The sequence below is a fragment of the Drosophila ananassae genome, chromosome XR, assembly GCF_017639315.1.
Source record: "Drosophila ananassae strain 14024-0371.13 chromosome XR, ASM1763931v2, whole genome shotgun sequence".
NCBI classification, from domain to species: Eukaryota; Metazoa; Arthropoda; class Insecta; order Diptera; family Drosophilidae; genus Drosophila; species Drosophila ananassae.
This window is the reverse complement of record NC_057932.1, coordinates 14,824,639-14,839,159: the sequence shown is the minus strand read 5'-3', so window position 1 is coordinate 14,839,159 and position 14,521 is coordinate 14,824,639. Positions and strand designations below refer to the sequence as shown.

At 40.3% G+C, this 14,521-nt stretch overlaps 2 protein-coding genes across 3 annotated transcripts in view; both read left to right on the top strand.

The window, feature by feature from the left end:
* Positions 1-14,521, top strand: part of LOC116655052 — a 42,227-nt gene that overhangs the window by 3,117 nt on the left and 24,589 nt on the right. The window contains exon 2 of one of the 2 annotated variants that reach the window (XM_032452051.2): positions 12,367-12,404. The exons of the other annotated variant lie outside the window; for it this stretch is intronic. Coding sequence (XP_032307942.1) covers positions 12,367-12,404 — 38 coding nt within the window. The remainder of the gene's footprint in view (positions 1-12,366; positions 12,405-14,521) is intronic. 2 annotated transcript variants of the gene reach the window in all.
* On the top strand, positions 5,657-7,315 carry LOC6505230 (larval cuticle protein 16/17). Its single transcript, XM_001965549.4, has 2 exons — positions 5,657-6,067; positions 6,369-7,315. The coding sequence occupies exons 1-2, from the start codon at positions 5,737-5,739 to the stop codon at positions 6,548-6,550; spliced, it is 513 nt and encodes a 170-aa protein (XP_001965585.1). The 5' UTR covers positions 5,657-5,736; the 3' UTR covers positions 6,551-7,315.

The following is a 14,521-nucleotide window of genomic DNA, read 5'->3' as shown; positions in this document are numbered from 1 at the left end:
TATTAAAGACCATTTCTCTCTGTGTATGCAGTTACCGGAACTTTCTCCCTCCCCTAAACACCGACGCACCCAAAACTAACTCATAATATTTATGCTCTTCCATACAGTGTCGCAATTCTGCTTATCAGAAGCAAGACTCAATCTAATCTTGAGATTATTAATGCGGCTCTGGCTCTGCGTAAATTTCAATTGTGACCAGAAACACCCAAGCCACACACACACACACACCCAGAGATACAGAAAGTTTGTGGGTCTGGCCTCCGCAAAAATGTAGATTTAATGGAGACCTCAGCTGCAATTTCGACCAGGGTTAGCAAAGTCCAATAAGGACTTCCCCTTTTTATGGTTAGAATTTTATTGACTCGGATTAGTTGTGTGTTTCGTTCGTTCGGTCTCTTTTCCTCTTTTTTTGTTTCCATCTCGCTCTGTATCCACATCCGTAAGGTACAAATTAGAGAAACCTGCATACTTGCAACGCTTTCGACCCAAAAACATGGCCCGCAGCCCAGAATTTGTGCCATATTTTCGGTAATTGAGAATTGTGAAATTGGCCCTGGCTTAGCCCAGTCGCTTAATAAATTTATGCCATCCGTTAGATGCATGGATACAGAGAGATAAAAATGTATCTATGATGATATTTTTAATACTCTAGGATGAGGTTTTAAGGTTTTTACAAATATTTTTAAAGGATTATAAAGGAGAAACTCTTGTTTAGTGATTAGGATTATCTTTTAAGTCATTAAGGCCTTTGTCCGCTAGCTTGTCCGCGTGTCCGCTAGAGACTTTTATATTTTAAGAATTAAAATATTCCGATTTTTACACATATTCTTAAAGGATTTTATAGGAGAAAGTCCTGAAAGACCTTTAGTCCTGATTAGAGTCACCTCTGAAGTCCTTAAAGCCTTTGTCTGTTTGCTTGTCCGTCTGTCCGCGTGTCCGCTAGTGACTTTTATTAAAAAATTTATATTTTTACACATATTCTTAATAGAATTTACAGGAGGAAGTCCTAAAAGTCCTTTAGTCGTCATTAGGATTACCTTCCAAGTCATTAAAGCTCTTGTCCGCTTGTCTGTCCGTCTGTCCGCGTGTCCGCTAGAAACTTTCTCATAGCTAGAGTATCTAAACTTCCTCTTGGGCCCAAAAGTAGCTTCCCTACTTGTTTTCATTTCATATTTTTTTTGCTCTTAATTTGTATCTTTTTGAATTCATTTCTTTATTATACTTTTTTTTGTTTTTTGTTTTTTTTTTGTGCATAGGCACTCAGCTTGCGGATTTTATAATTTATGCAAGACACCAAACAAACTCGGCTAAAGTCTTACAAATTGTTTTGAGATGCTCGGCATATCATATAAAAATAAACAAAAAAAAAGAAAATAAAAATAAAAAAAAATAATAAACTAAAATAAAAACAAAAAGCAGCATAAGCAACAGCAGCCGCAAACAGAAATCTGTATCTTTGTATCTGTATCTGAGTTTTGAAGAGTACCGCAGCAAAAAAAAAAAAAAGAAGCCAAGAGAGAGAAAGAGGGACGTGATTTGATGGGAATTATTCCACTGCCGGCAACAGGCAGTCGTCTCGTCTCGTCCCAAAGCCGCAAAAAAGTGGCCAAAAGTGCTTCAGACCAAAAGGTAGCTATCCCGCAGAGAGGGAGGTAGAGGGAGGTTAGGGTTGTGGCGGTGGAGGCCTGGCGGTGTGGGCGGGGCTCCTACAACAAGTTGTATCTCGGGATGTCATGTCACGTAGGCAGGCAGCGCTACATGGACCATTCATACAAATTTTGTTTTATAAGCCACTTTTGTACATTATTTGTGTGTAACTTGGCCCAGACCCCCTCCCCCATCCTACCCTACCCCTGCCCTTGCCCTCTTTTATCCGCCACCGTAGTATCTCTATCTGTATCTGTATCTGTAAATGTATCTGCATCTGGCGCTGTGTGTGCGTGAGATTTCTTCTTGGTTTGCTTAACTTTTTTTTTTGGAAATATTTCATTGCCGGCGTTGTAGATTCACTTTGCCAGCAATTGTCTACAGCAGGTACTGTGGGATTAAATATTAAAGAATACGTAGGTGACGAAAGTATTAAACTTTTTGTAAGATATAGCCTATTGCCTTTTTTATAGGCCTTAAAAGTAAGCCTTTAATTTTGAGAATCTTTAGTTCTCTTCCCTCTAAAATTCCATGAACCACTTATCTTGCCCCACTGTACCTCTGTTTGGATAGGTGCTGAAAGCTGCAGCACGTCCTCAACAGAATGGCCGGGTCCCAACGTTGACACCTACAAAGTAAGCCAAACTGAGGCACCTCCTGCTTCTCCTTGGCTCTGGCTCTCGCTCTGGCTGCCTCCATGTTGCACTTATTGTTGCCGTTGCTGGACAATAACAAAAAAGAAGGTGCAACCTGCCCAAAAATAACCAACGCACGGTAATGACAAACAGCACTGTTGTCTCAACCATTTAGCATCACAGACAGACCGGCCAGGCAAAAAAGCAACAGAGGCAGTGCCAGTGCCAGTGCCAGGAGCTGGAGCTGGAGATGGAGCAACACTACCAGGAATCGCTTCCTGTCACGACTGCACAACACCAACATCTTCCTTTTTTTGTTTCTTTGGATGCCAGCTTTGTCATCGACAGAGAAAACAAATGACCTTGCTGATGAATACCTTCCCAGATCCCCCGGCCACCTTTGGATTAAACACGAACCAAAAAAAGGAGGGTGTTTTTAAGGGATTTATTAAGATTTTCAAATGGCACAAGGAGTGTTAATTGGGAGGATTATAATACTTGGGGGATTATAAAGAAATTATCCTTAAATCCTGATTAAAAGCGTCTTCCAAGTCATTGCAGTCTTTGTCCGTCTGTCCGCTTGTCCGCTTATAACTTTTTTAGTTTTTTTAAAGCTAGAGTATCTAAACTTCTGATTTTTAAACATTTATTTAAGGACATCCCTAAGTCTTGATTAGAATTGTCTATTAAGAAATTAAAGCCCTTGTCCGCTTGTTTGTCCGCGTGTCCGCCTAAGACTAAACTATCTCTTCAAAAAATCTGTAAAAAATCTATAAACTTAAAAGACCATTACTGCTTGTCTTTTAGGGATCTAGAGACCTATTTCTTTATACAAAATATTTCTCTCAGTGTCGTTGATGGCGCAACAAGTTTGGCAAACATTTTAGCACTTTTGTATTTTAATTTCTGGAGCTGAGAGTTGCGAACTGTGAGTTTCGAACTGAAACTGTCTTTTGTTGGCCCGGCCAGAATGCCAGAATGTGGAATGAATGCTTTGTCAGAAGCAGAGATAAAATACGTTTATAAATAAATCAGTTTGGGCCAGGATGTTGACGCGCCAGCAGTGAAGGAAGTGGAAGTGGAAGTGGCTGTTGTTTCAGTTTCAGTTTTGGTTGGCATGTTGGCAAGTTTAGCGGTCTTTTTCACTGACTGGGTGACTGACTGACTGAATGACTGAATGACTGGGTGACTTACAGAGTGACTGCTCTACTGACTCACTCAGAGTCTGCGACAGCGACTGCGACTGCAATTGTCACACTCCTGTCACTGTGACTGGGCCATAAATCTGCACTTTATGCCAACGGCCAAAAAAACAAAGAGTTTTAATAAATTCATAAACGAACAATAAATGAGAAGCAGATGGATGTTTTTTTTTTGGGCAAACATGTTTAATGCATTGAGGTGACCTTTGGGGTGTGTGCAAATCAATTAAATATCAGTTGGCGATAAGACCGTGTCGATTTATTGACAGATCACTGTTCAGGGCTGTAGTTATGAAATTATTCAAAGGGGGAACTATAGCTACCACTCTCAACAGCAAACTTGAAGCCACTCCCTTCAAGAAATATATATTATTTATCAAAGAAATGGAAACCCTCTTCTTGCCCCGCCTCTGACTTGTCCATGATAAGCTTTGTGGTCCAGGGAACTGGCTCAATTGCACATCATTAACTTTGGCCAACTGACCAAGTAGTCCCCGAGGCTACCCTCCCCTGGCACCACTCCTGCTCCTCCTTTGGCCTCCTCCTCTGGCAACTTGCCGTCCCTGTAGCTGCTAAATCGCTGCACATTAAATGCAATTAAGAAATGATTGAAATCATAAATTAGCCCTAATTGGCCACAGGACGCTTGCCTCGTTGTAGCCTAGCCCAGTCGTCCCCCATTTCCCCCTTTTTGATCCGCCGTCCATGTTGCAACTGCCACGCCCGGGAATCGGTCCCTACCCGGTGAGAGGAGGCCGATGACAGGCGGCACGTACTGGCCGGCCAAATTGTAGGGCGCGAGAATTGTTGTATTTTTAGCTACTGGCCATTAACAGTGGTTCAAAAGACAGGGAATATTGGATGAATTGGGGAGTTCTATAGGGGTTCTAGGGATGTATAGATCTCTAGAAGAATAAGAAGTCTCAACTAATGCCTTTGTAAGTCAAGTATTAGTTTTGAAAACTTATATTTAAGACAGTCTTGTGAGTTATTCCAACTCTAGCTAATAAAAGCTATAATAATTACTATTTAAATCAAATAAAAAACCTTTAAAATCATAGCTTTTATTGGCCAATTGAGAAGCAAATCTTATTAGCCAGATTGAAGCCACTTGTAGCCCCTTTGTAGCCCATTGCCCCGCCGATCCATCAATTGGCAGCAAATCGATTATGTCTGGGGTATCAGTTTCCAGTCTGGGGTACTGTGATTGAGCCTCAAAACTCCCCCTCTGCTCCATAGACCCACCACCCACTTGCCACACCACCAACCACCCCTCCTAACCTCTCCTCCACCCCATAAAATCCTCGCAATTTGACGGCCGTGCGAACAGGGCCGAAAAGCAAACACACAAAAGAGGCGCAACCAAATTGCCCAGTTAGCAACCTGTCCAGCCCCAGCCACGCCCCCTTCCCCACCACTCTTACCTGGCTCTGCTTCTTCTTGGCCAAACACACACACACACACACCAAAAGTGGCAAGCCATGTGTGTAAGTAGATGAAATTAAGATTTTTTTTGTATGATTAAGCATTGAGAATTTTTGACGGCAATGGCTCAGCCAGTTGTACACTGAGAGAAAGGGATAGGACTTGAAATTAATATTTAATAAATTTTTTAATTAAAAAAGAGATTAAACTTTAAACTATTACTATTATGAACAAGAAATTGGGTTAAAGGTTTCAGAATATTTAATATTTCATTCCAAGTTCTTTATTTCTTTGCCATTTTTCTTAAAAAATGAATACAAATTGGAATATTAATTAATAATATAATTTGTAAGCTAAAAAACCTGTTTAAAAATTTAATAAAAACAATGAATTTTTCATACGTTTATCGTTAAATCGATCACTTCGATAAACAAGGATCTTGGCGATAAATATCGATAGCTAATTTATATCAAAATTTATATTTTAGATAGATTTTCCATGACTTCTAAGCTTATAATTTCTGAAGTACAAGTCCCAAATATTTCCCAGTGTATATCACACTCCCCACCCCCCCATCCCCCTGCTAGCCCACTCCTTTGGCGGATATATCCGCAGCTTGGCCTGAAGATCTCGCGCTTCTCTGTCGCGGTCGCTGCCGCTGTCTCTGCCTCTGTCTCCGTCTCTGTCTCGGCCGCTGCTCCCGATCCCTGGACTATAAAAAGCCAAAGTTACACAGTTTCCGAATTAAACTCTTAACAAAACAACACGGGACAGCACACTCTCTTTCAAATCTTTCACTCCCCCCACAAAACAAACACACATTAAAAATGGCCACTTCCGGTGTGGTTCTGCTCGCCATTCTCTGCCTGACTTCCGGCGCCCTCACTTCCGCCCAGCAGATCCGGGAAAAGGAGCAAGAGCCGGCGCCTAAGAGCGTCCGATTATTAGATCGTTTCGATAACCGATATCCGGACGGGAGCTACGAGTATCGATTCGAGCTGGACGATGGGACGTCGCGGTACGAAAGGGGATACTTTGTAAAGGTCGATGATGTGAAGACCCTGATGGTGGTCGGATACTACTCCTACCGGATGACGGACGGCAGATTCATAACGGTGTTCTATAATGCCGATCAGTTTGGTTATCGGCAGAATCAATGTGAGTAGTTATCGATAACAAGTAGAATTGATTTTAAATTTGTTGTCCAATTTATGAATAGAAACCATTAAAATATATGGTTAATATTTAAATTAAATTATAATTAATTATGTGAGTAATTAGCCATTAAATTTAATTAATTTAATTGGTAATTATAGTCTCGTGGGCTTCTCCATTTAATTTAAATTAATAAGACAGCCTCCGACACCTCGGCTAACCTTAACCCGTTGCTTGTTACTTGTCTCTGGCTTCATTTTTAACCCATGTTTTCTGTTTATGATTCTGTTTCGTCCGCCCGCAGCGATCACACCCCAGGTGTACCCCAACCTGCCCCGCTCCATTGAAGTGCCCATGGCCACCGAGGCGTCCAGCTCCCAGACCTCCTCCTCCTCCTCCTTCCCATCCCGGTCGGAGGCACCCCTGGAAGCCACCCCGCCGCCCCGGGGGCCACCGACAAGGGGCAAGGGCATGGGCCGCTACTGAAGCTGAAAACTGAAGCCGAATAATTGCCCACCATCCTCATTATTATTATTATGGCTCCTTCTGCCTCATCTGCCTCATGATTTTTTTTTTATTTTTTACTCATTTTAGTCTGAACTACTCATATTATTACGATTTTTATTTTTTATCGATTTTATTTTGATTTTTTTTTGTTCAATGAAATGGAATTAAAAAATAATAAAAATTTATTAAAGCAAAGCAGCGAAAATTATGAATTTATTATTTAAGATGTTTCCTCCAGTTATTACTTATAAGGCAGGCAGGCTGGGGACCCCTGCCACGCCTCCCCACGCCTTTACGCCTTCAAGCCCTGCCCACAGACCTCTTGGGGTTCAGGGGCTGAGAAGATTTCGCGAATTTTCGAAAGTCGCCGACAATTTGGCAATAAATTTACCGCAAAGCGATTCGGGCAATAAAACATACAAGTGCAGGGCAACCCCCTCGCCAGACTCGAGTTGCATTTTTCTGTTTTTTATATACGAGTATGAATAAAAAAAAAAAACAAAAAAAATATATATAAACGTACATCGAATATCTGGCCATATTTTTGCATTTTTTAACACATTTTTGGCGAGGTTCTCTGGCCAGAGGCAATTAAGAAACGAAAACGAAACCAAACGGACTACAGCGAGAGGGTCGAGAGACACAAAGGATTTCAATTTTAAATGATTTGTAATTTAAAATTAAGAATTATTATTAATAGAAACTATAGCTAAGAACTTTTAATAATAATTTTAAAGAATAAAATAATGAAAAATCTATAAAATGTGTTTTATTTTGAAAATAATACCTAGAATTTCATTGGAAATAAATTATTTTTCCTTCTAACCATCTATAGACTTCTCTGACAACCTATCCTTGGAGGTAAAAATGTTTCTCTCAGTGCTGGAACAATATGAAATGGACTGGAATGGTGCGAAATGGAATTGAATTCCAAATTTTCAAGACAAGAGTGTGTGAAGGTTCATCATAAATTTATTAAGTGCCGACAGGATACCTGGGGAAACGAGTTCAACGTTCCATTGAACGGCGACTGACACTGACTTGCAGAATTAATTCAACTGGGAATCCTTCTTCTCCAAAAAAACAAAAAAAAAATAAGGGAGAGAGGAGAGATCCAACCCGACTGGACTATTAAGTCATAAAACATAAAAGGCCATAAAAAATCATCTTGATATCGGATTGCGATCGGTCGGGTCGGCTGTTAATTGCAGTCCCTCGACAAAATAAAGTATGATTTGTGTGCATATAAAAATGAAATTGATTTCAAATCTGATTAACCCAAATATTGCATAAGATCTGGGATCTGGCAGAAAAAGCCAGTTACCACTACCACTCACAGAGCAATAAAACGAAACAGAAAAAGTATTTTAATCCCCCAGAATGAACTCCGATTAGTGAATGAGCTTCCCCTCGTTCAGCTGTGATTTCTCATACCAGGACTCAGGACCAAACAGTAAGAGGAACTTTTAGAAGTACTTAAAGCGCCTTTGCAGTTCAACACGAACTTGCAATTGTTATCCCCTCGGAAAAATGCCACAATCCAAAGTCGGACCAGCTCACACAGAGCTCTCGCTCTTAGTCGTTAAAATTATCAATGAAACTTTACAATCAGAGCCAAGGAATAAGCAGATTGGAGCAGATTGGTGGTGGCTGTTGGAGGTCCTGGGTCCTGGGCAATGTAATGGAAAATAAGGGAGTAAGTACAAGGAAAAAGTTCAGGCCAACTGATGCAACTTTGTTAACTTTGACGCTTATTAAAGAGCTAAAGAAAATAAAGTCAGAGCGGAAGGAAGGCTGGAGGGCCAACTTTGACTCGATTAAAGAGTTGGTGGAAAAAAAAGGGACTTTTTAGGGGATTTTTGGACCCAGGACCCCAGGACCCGTCAAGTCAATGTCAATGCCAACCCCTTTTCGTATTTCCATTAAAATCGCATCACTGGAAGGCCGGCCATCTAACAAAAATCTTAAATGCCACGAAAATACATACACAAGCGATGATTTTTTTTTTGCATGGCCGCTCGCCTGAAATATAATCAAAAGGCAATAAATATTGCAAATGTGACAAAGCAGGCAAAGTTTAACTAGGACACGAGGACACGAGGCCCCCGGCCGCGTCCTTTCAGCTCCTCCCGCACCAGCTCCCGCTCCCGTTCCGGGAAACGGCTGCAAAATGTTTGCATGCTGCGGTAACAGCAACAAACAACCAAAAAATAAAAAAAAAAACAGCGTCAGAAAAAATGTAAACCAAAGCCAAAGGATAAAGAGCAAACAGGGGTGGAGGGGACACACCCAAACAAAACAAAAATGAGCAAGGACGAAGGATTAACTTGCCTGGCCAGGACCAGGGCAGAGCGAGGAATACTCTGAAAATCACAACCAATATAACAGCGATCGTGGCAAGGAATTACTTTCAAGAGAAAGCTCATTAAGGAAATTAAATATTATTAAATATGAATTTAAAGAATTATTTTTAATAATTAGCAATCAGAAAATAGTTAAAGTTTATATTCTATGGAAACTTGGCCACCAGAGTCCTGGCTGAGTGCAAGAAGAACACTTTTTCGGAAGGATAAGCTCTGCGAGGCAGTGGAAGGACAAAAAGGATGACCAACGAGGTGGGTGGACCAAAAAAAAAAAAAGAAAAATTAAATATAAAATGCAAAAATGGCTTTTAAGCAGCGAAAGTCGCGTTTAGCGCCGTGGACACTCACAGACACACACACACACACACGAGTGGGATGATAGCGTCCTCTTGGGGTCGCAGGACACATGCCAGGTGGGCAGGATGTGCTAAAAGGACATGGCTGTTGTTTGCCGCTGAAAGTGGAAGGTGGTAGGTGGCAGGTGGTGGGTGGCAGGTGGCAGGTGGAAGGCGGAAGTTGAAAGGTGCGGTGGCAGGAAACGTAATGTAATGGAATGGGCGATGTGTGCAGTTCATCAGCGACCACAGCAAAAGGCAGCAGAAAGGACACTCTGTGTCCTGCCAGTTAACCATCAGAAGGAACAACAACGACATCACTAAACAGAAAGAAAAAAAATGGGAAACAGGAACAGGAAACGAAATTATCATAGGGCTGGTTTAGAAGCGTCCAATGAACCAGAAAAAGGTTCATTAAAAATGAAAATATGGCCAGAGGCGGCGCCCAGGAATAAATGGAATGCAATCAAAAATAATTTTGGTTTTAAGCGAGTCCTTTCGGAATGAGAATTCAAGTGGCGGTGCAGCCCTGAAATGGATGTTTATGGAAGATATGATACCCGGTACTTGTGCTTCTGATAGAAGATATTTGAAGGAGAGATACTCCATCCATCTTTCTGTCTTCAAAGGCATAATGATATAATATCTACCAAGAACCTATACTCCCTTTCTGGACCTGCTAGTACCTGGTATAAGAAAAAAATGGCAACCAAGTGCCTGAAAGGGAAGTCTAGGGAGGATATGATACCCGGTACTTGTACTCGTATCAGTCTTCCTACTCTTCTAACTCTTCAGGACATCTTAAGAAGAGATCTTCCTAGCTTTAATATTTAAAAGCATAAAGATATAATATCAAACCAAGAACCTATACTCCCGTCCTGGACCTGCTGGTACCTGGTATATGAAAAAATGGCAACCAAGTGCCAGGCAATTGCATTACACCATGGTAACTCCCCTGTATAATTTTAGACTCAACTCGCTATTCTTTTTTATATTTTTTGTTGCATTTTGCACTTTGCATGCCAGCACCTCTTCTAATGAAATTGCCAGGCCCAAGTTGTCCCCCAAGAATCTCTAACTAACTAAGTGACCCCCCCGAGCCGTGGCATCCACCCGTTTTCTTGCCACATCCTTTGTTTATGCAAGCGGAAATTCATTATTTTAGCGTGTATGCCGCAAATTATACCATGAACTTTTCTTCTCCTCAACCACCCAGAGGTCTGGTGGCCTGGCATGGTAATTTTATGTAATTTTTTTTTCAACCCATCCTCCCAAACCATGGCGGAATTAACCAATTGCAGTGGATTTAATTCGTCAGGCAGTGCGTGTGGCGCTCGTCCTGGGCATTTACATTTTAAATTGGATCCGCTCATTGGCCTGCCGATGGATATCTGAGAGTATTATCGATTTACGAGGCGATTGGAGAGGGGTTATGAAAGACATAACATATTTAAGGAACTCCTTACCAGCTACTTGAGCCTCAGATTCCAGAGGAGCCAGTTTGGACTCTAAAATAAACAATTAAGACTCAATTAACGCCCCCGGACAGCAATTGCCTTTTCTTATAAATATTCAAGACCCGGAATAAAGTCTCATACATATTTCAGAGGACTCCAGGGGAAGAGTCAGGTAATACAATCAGTTTTAAGTAAAATTTAAAATTCAGTTGGAAACAATTAGTTCGCAATCCGATTTTTTCAACCGAAATTCCAGCCACAAAAACATACATGCGTAGTTTTTTGTTTAATTTAAATATTTAACGAAAATCCAGTAGGAGTGTTTCCGGGTTAGTCGCTAGCCACATAATCTGTGGCGGGATCTGTGCCACAAAAAATAGTGCCATGACATGAAACAAAATCCTGAAAAGACAGAGTGGGGAAAAAAAGTAGGGATATTTCTTTTCGCTTTTGTTCTCCTTTGGCGGAAAAATGAACATGAAGCTATTTGTTAATTCAATGAATTTATTTTTTTGCCAGCCCGGCCCGGTCGTCGTCCGAAACAGAAAACTGAGCCCACAGAGAACATTGTCCGATCCATGTTTCATTCACACAGATACACCCACAGACACACTCACAGATACCCACTCACGCATACGCATACGCACACACTTTGATAAACAAATTACAAGATATTTTGCATATTTTATGGGTTCGAGTTGCCACCAAGAAGCCTCTGCACTCTGCACTCCGCACACACATATAGGCATATATATATATATATATTCGAAAATAAAGTCGGCTCGTGTTAAAATCTGTTTTTATGATTAATTGCCGTTGCGTTAAAAAATAAACCACGACAAGGACGTCAGGAGCGAACAAAATCCAGGAGCAGGAGCAAGGAGGAGGAACTGAAGCCGGAGCTGGAGCAGTCACTGGAACACTCTCCGCATTTCAATTTGTATTTTTTCTCGCCATTTCATGTGCACACAATTTTCATTCTCATTGCTTAACCACTAGCCCTTCTTTGGCCTTTTTTTTTAAGATTTAATTTTTCACATTTGCCCTTTGCCCTTTTGCCTGATTTAAGGTGTAATCTTGCGTTAATTATTTCTTTTATTTATTTCTCGGGGAATTCAAACAATAATCATTTATTTAAGACCTTAATTACGGTTTAAAATATGAATAAATACTTTAAGGCTTTAAATAGTAGTTCCAAAATAACATCATTTGAATCTTAAAACATCTAAAAAATTTCATAAAATTTTTCACTTTTTTCTCTGGGCCTTTGCTTGATTTTAGGTGTAACCTTTAACAAAAATCATTTATTTAAGCCCTTAATTATTGTTTAAAAAACCAAAAATTACTACATTATTAAAGAGAAGTTATTGAGGGTTTAATAGAAGTTCCAAACAACATATTTTGAATCTTAAAACATCTTAAAAATATCATTCTATTTTTCAAAATTGCCACTGGCCCTTTTGCTTGATTTAAGGTAAAATCTTGCATTAATTATTAGCTATTATAATTATTACCCTATATTAGGATTTAAAATATTTAAATTATAGAAGAGAAGCTAAGTCTTCAAAAGTAGTTTCAAAATAACCTCAAAACATCTATTCAAATATTCTTAAAATTCTTCCTTTTCTTCCTAATTTCAGCCGTACGTTATGCGGCAGCTTCGCTCGGTACGCAGCCTGTAAGTATGCAGCAGTCCTGTGAAGAATGCTTCTTTATTTGTTATTTTTCCTCTGTGTAGAAACATGTCCCTTGTTTACCCTTTTTAAACCCACTTATCCAAAACACTTCCTCCTCGAGGCAGATTTTTAGTGTTTTGTTTTTTAGTGGAAATTGGCGCATTTATCTTGCATTATTTTGCGCACATTCGTTTCGCATTACTTTGGGCCTCTGGTGCAGCCTCAACTTGAATACATTTTGCCCAGAATGCAGTGAGAATTTCTATGGACATCTAGGACCTTCAGTTCAATAGATAGAGAGAATCTTGTCAAAATAATAATCCTTTTTTCTTTGAAAGTTGGATTAATTTGTAGGTGTTGTTTATTTTTGTGTCTCAGACTTTCGTAGCTATTTCCGTTTGGAAGTCTAGCAGTGTAAGGTGTAACCAAAAAAAAAAAACAAGAAAAGGACGAAGGACGAGGGCCTGCAACTGGCATTTTTGGCGTTCCCGGCACGCGCTCACTAATTTTATTCCTTAATAAAAACCAAAGGCACACAATGCGATGGGGATGGGGAAAAGTAGCGAAAGTCAGTTGTGCACGTAGTTTGGAGCCACCTTTCTCTCTCTTTCTGTCTCTGTCTCACTGTTGGCCATCTCGCTTGCTCATTGGCCCCATTGTCGGGAAGGATACCTTTGGCGAGGTTCGCTATCAAACTAGCAAAGTTCATTAAAGTGATAATTACAAAGGCTGTAAAACGAACGACGAAGGACCAAGACGACACGGAACGGATATACGACCTGAAACCAGGAGCCAGGATTCTACCAGAAGCCAGGACCTAGAAAACCAGAAACAGGACGAGCAACCAGGAAGCACACAGCACAGCACAGAGATGGAACAGGGATGGGGTTTGTGGCCCTAGGGACTTTTAACCCATTGATGCCCGCACTAAAGCGACACCCGGAAACTGTTTATATCTCCATTTGGCTTTTTGCACTACAGAACTTTTGCCTGGCTGGCAGAGAATATATTTTATGAGAATATTCTTTGGCATAAAAGTGAACATATTTAGGCCTTTTTCTAAGAGGTAATACTATGGTTTACTTTGATGTTAATTGGCCTTAAAAAAAGAAGGAAACTTCAGCCCGAAAAGGGTTAAAAACTACTAATAGGATGGAAGGAGTTTCTCGATTTACAACCAATGAGGCAAGCAGTACAAGGAAAAGGATAAAAATTTTAACTTTGTCTTCAGTTTAATTGCCAACCCTTTGGTTTCTTTTAAAAGAAAGACAACAAAATACTTAAAGGCCATGGAAAAATCATTGGTTTTAAATACAGGATTCGGTGAGAAAGGCATAAAATAGGGTCGAACATGACTTTAAATAATCATAAGCCAGGGACCAAAAAACTTTGCACAGCTGCCAACAGGCTGACGCCTGGCCCAAGCAGCAAAGGACTAAGGACCAAGAAAACTTTGAGACATAAACAACAAACAATAGGAGCCAGGGGCAAGGGGCCAAGAGGATGGGGACAGGAAAGCCATAAACTACAATTGAAAGAAACAACAAGGCCAAAAGCAAAAGCAGCAGCCGCATCAGCAAAAAGGCAAAAAGTAAATAAATAAATAAATAAATACATATGCAAAAATGGCAAGAGATTGGCCAAAAGTGAAATACTTTGATATGCATCTAAATGGCATCATCAGCATCAGCATCATCATCCTTAACCCCCTTCGGCCCTTGGGGGCAGTGCCAGACAGCAACAGCTCAGTTCTGCCACCAAAGATGGCAATCAGATGGCGATGCGATTGAGAAATCCACAGCAAATAGAATTCGAATCACTACAATAGAAAATAAGTATAGAGTCAAAGCCCAAACCAAAACAAAAACTGAATCACAAACAGAACACACACAAAAAGTATCCTGACATTCAGACAGATCGGGGAAGGAGGGAAATATATATATAGACATCTATATAAAATAACACACAGGAGCGAAAGACAAACAACAAAATAAAGAAAATCATTTTGGGGGCATTACATTTTATTTTAGTATTTGTTTGCGGTGGTCCAAGGTAACAGTGGTCTTAGTTTTCGCTAAAAAATGCTCAGATTCTGAATAAATCATAAAAAGACTAAGGG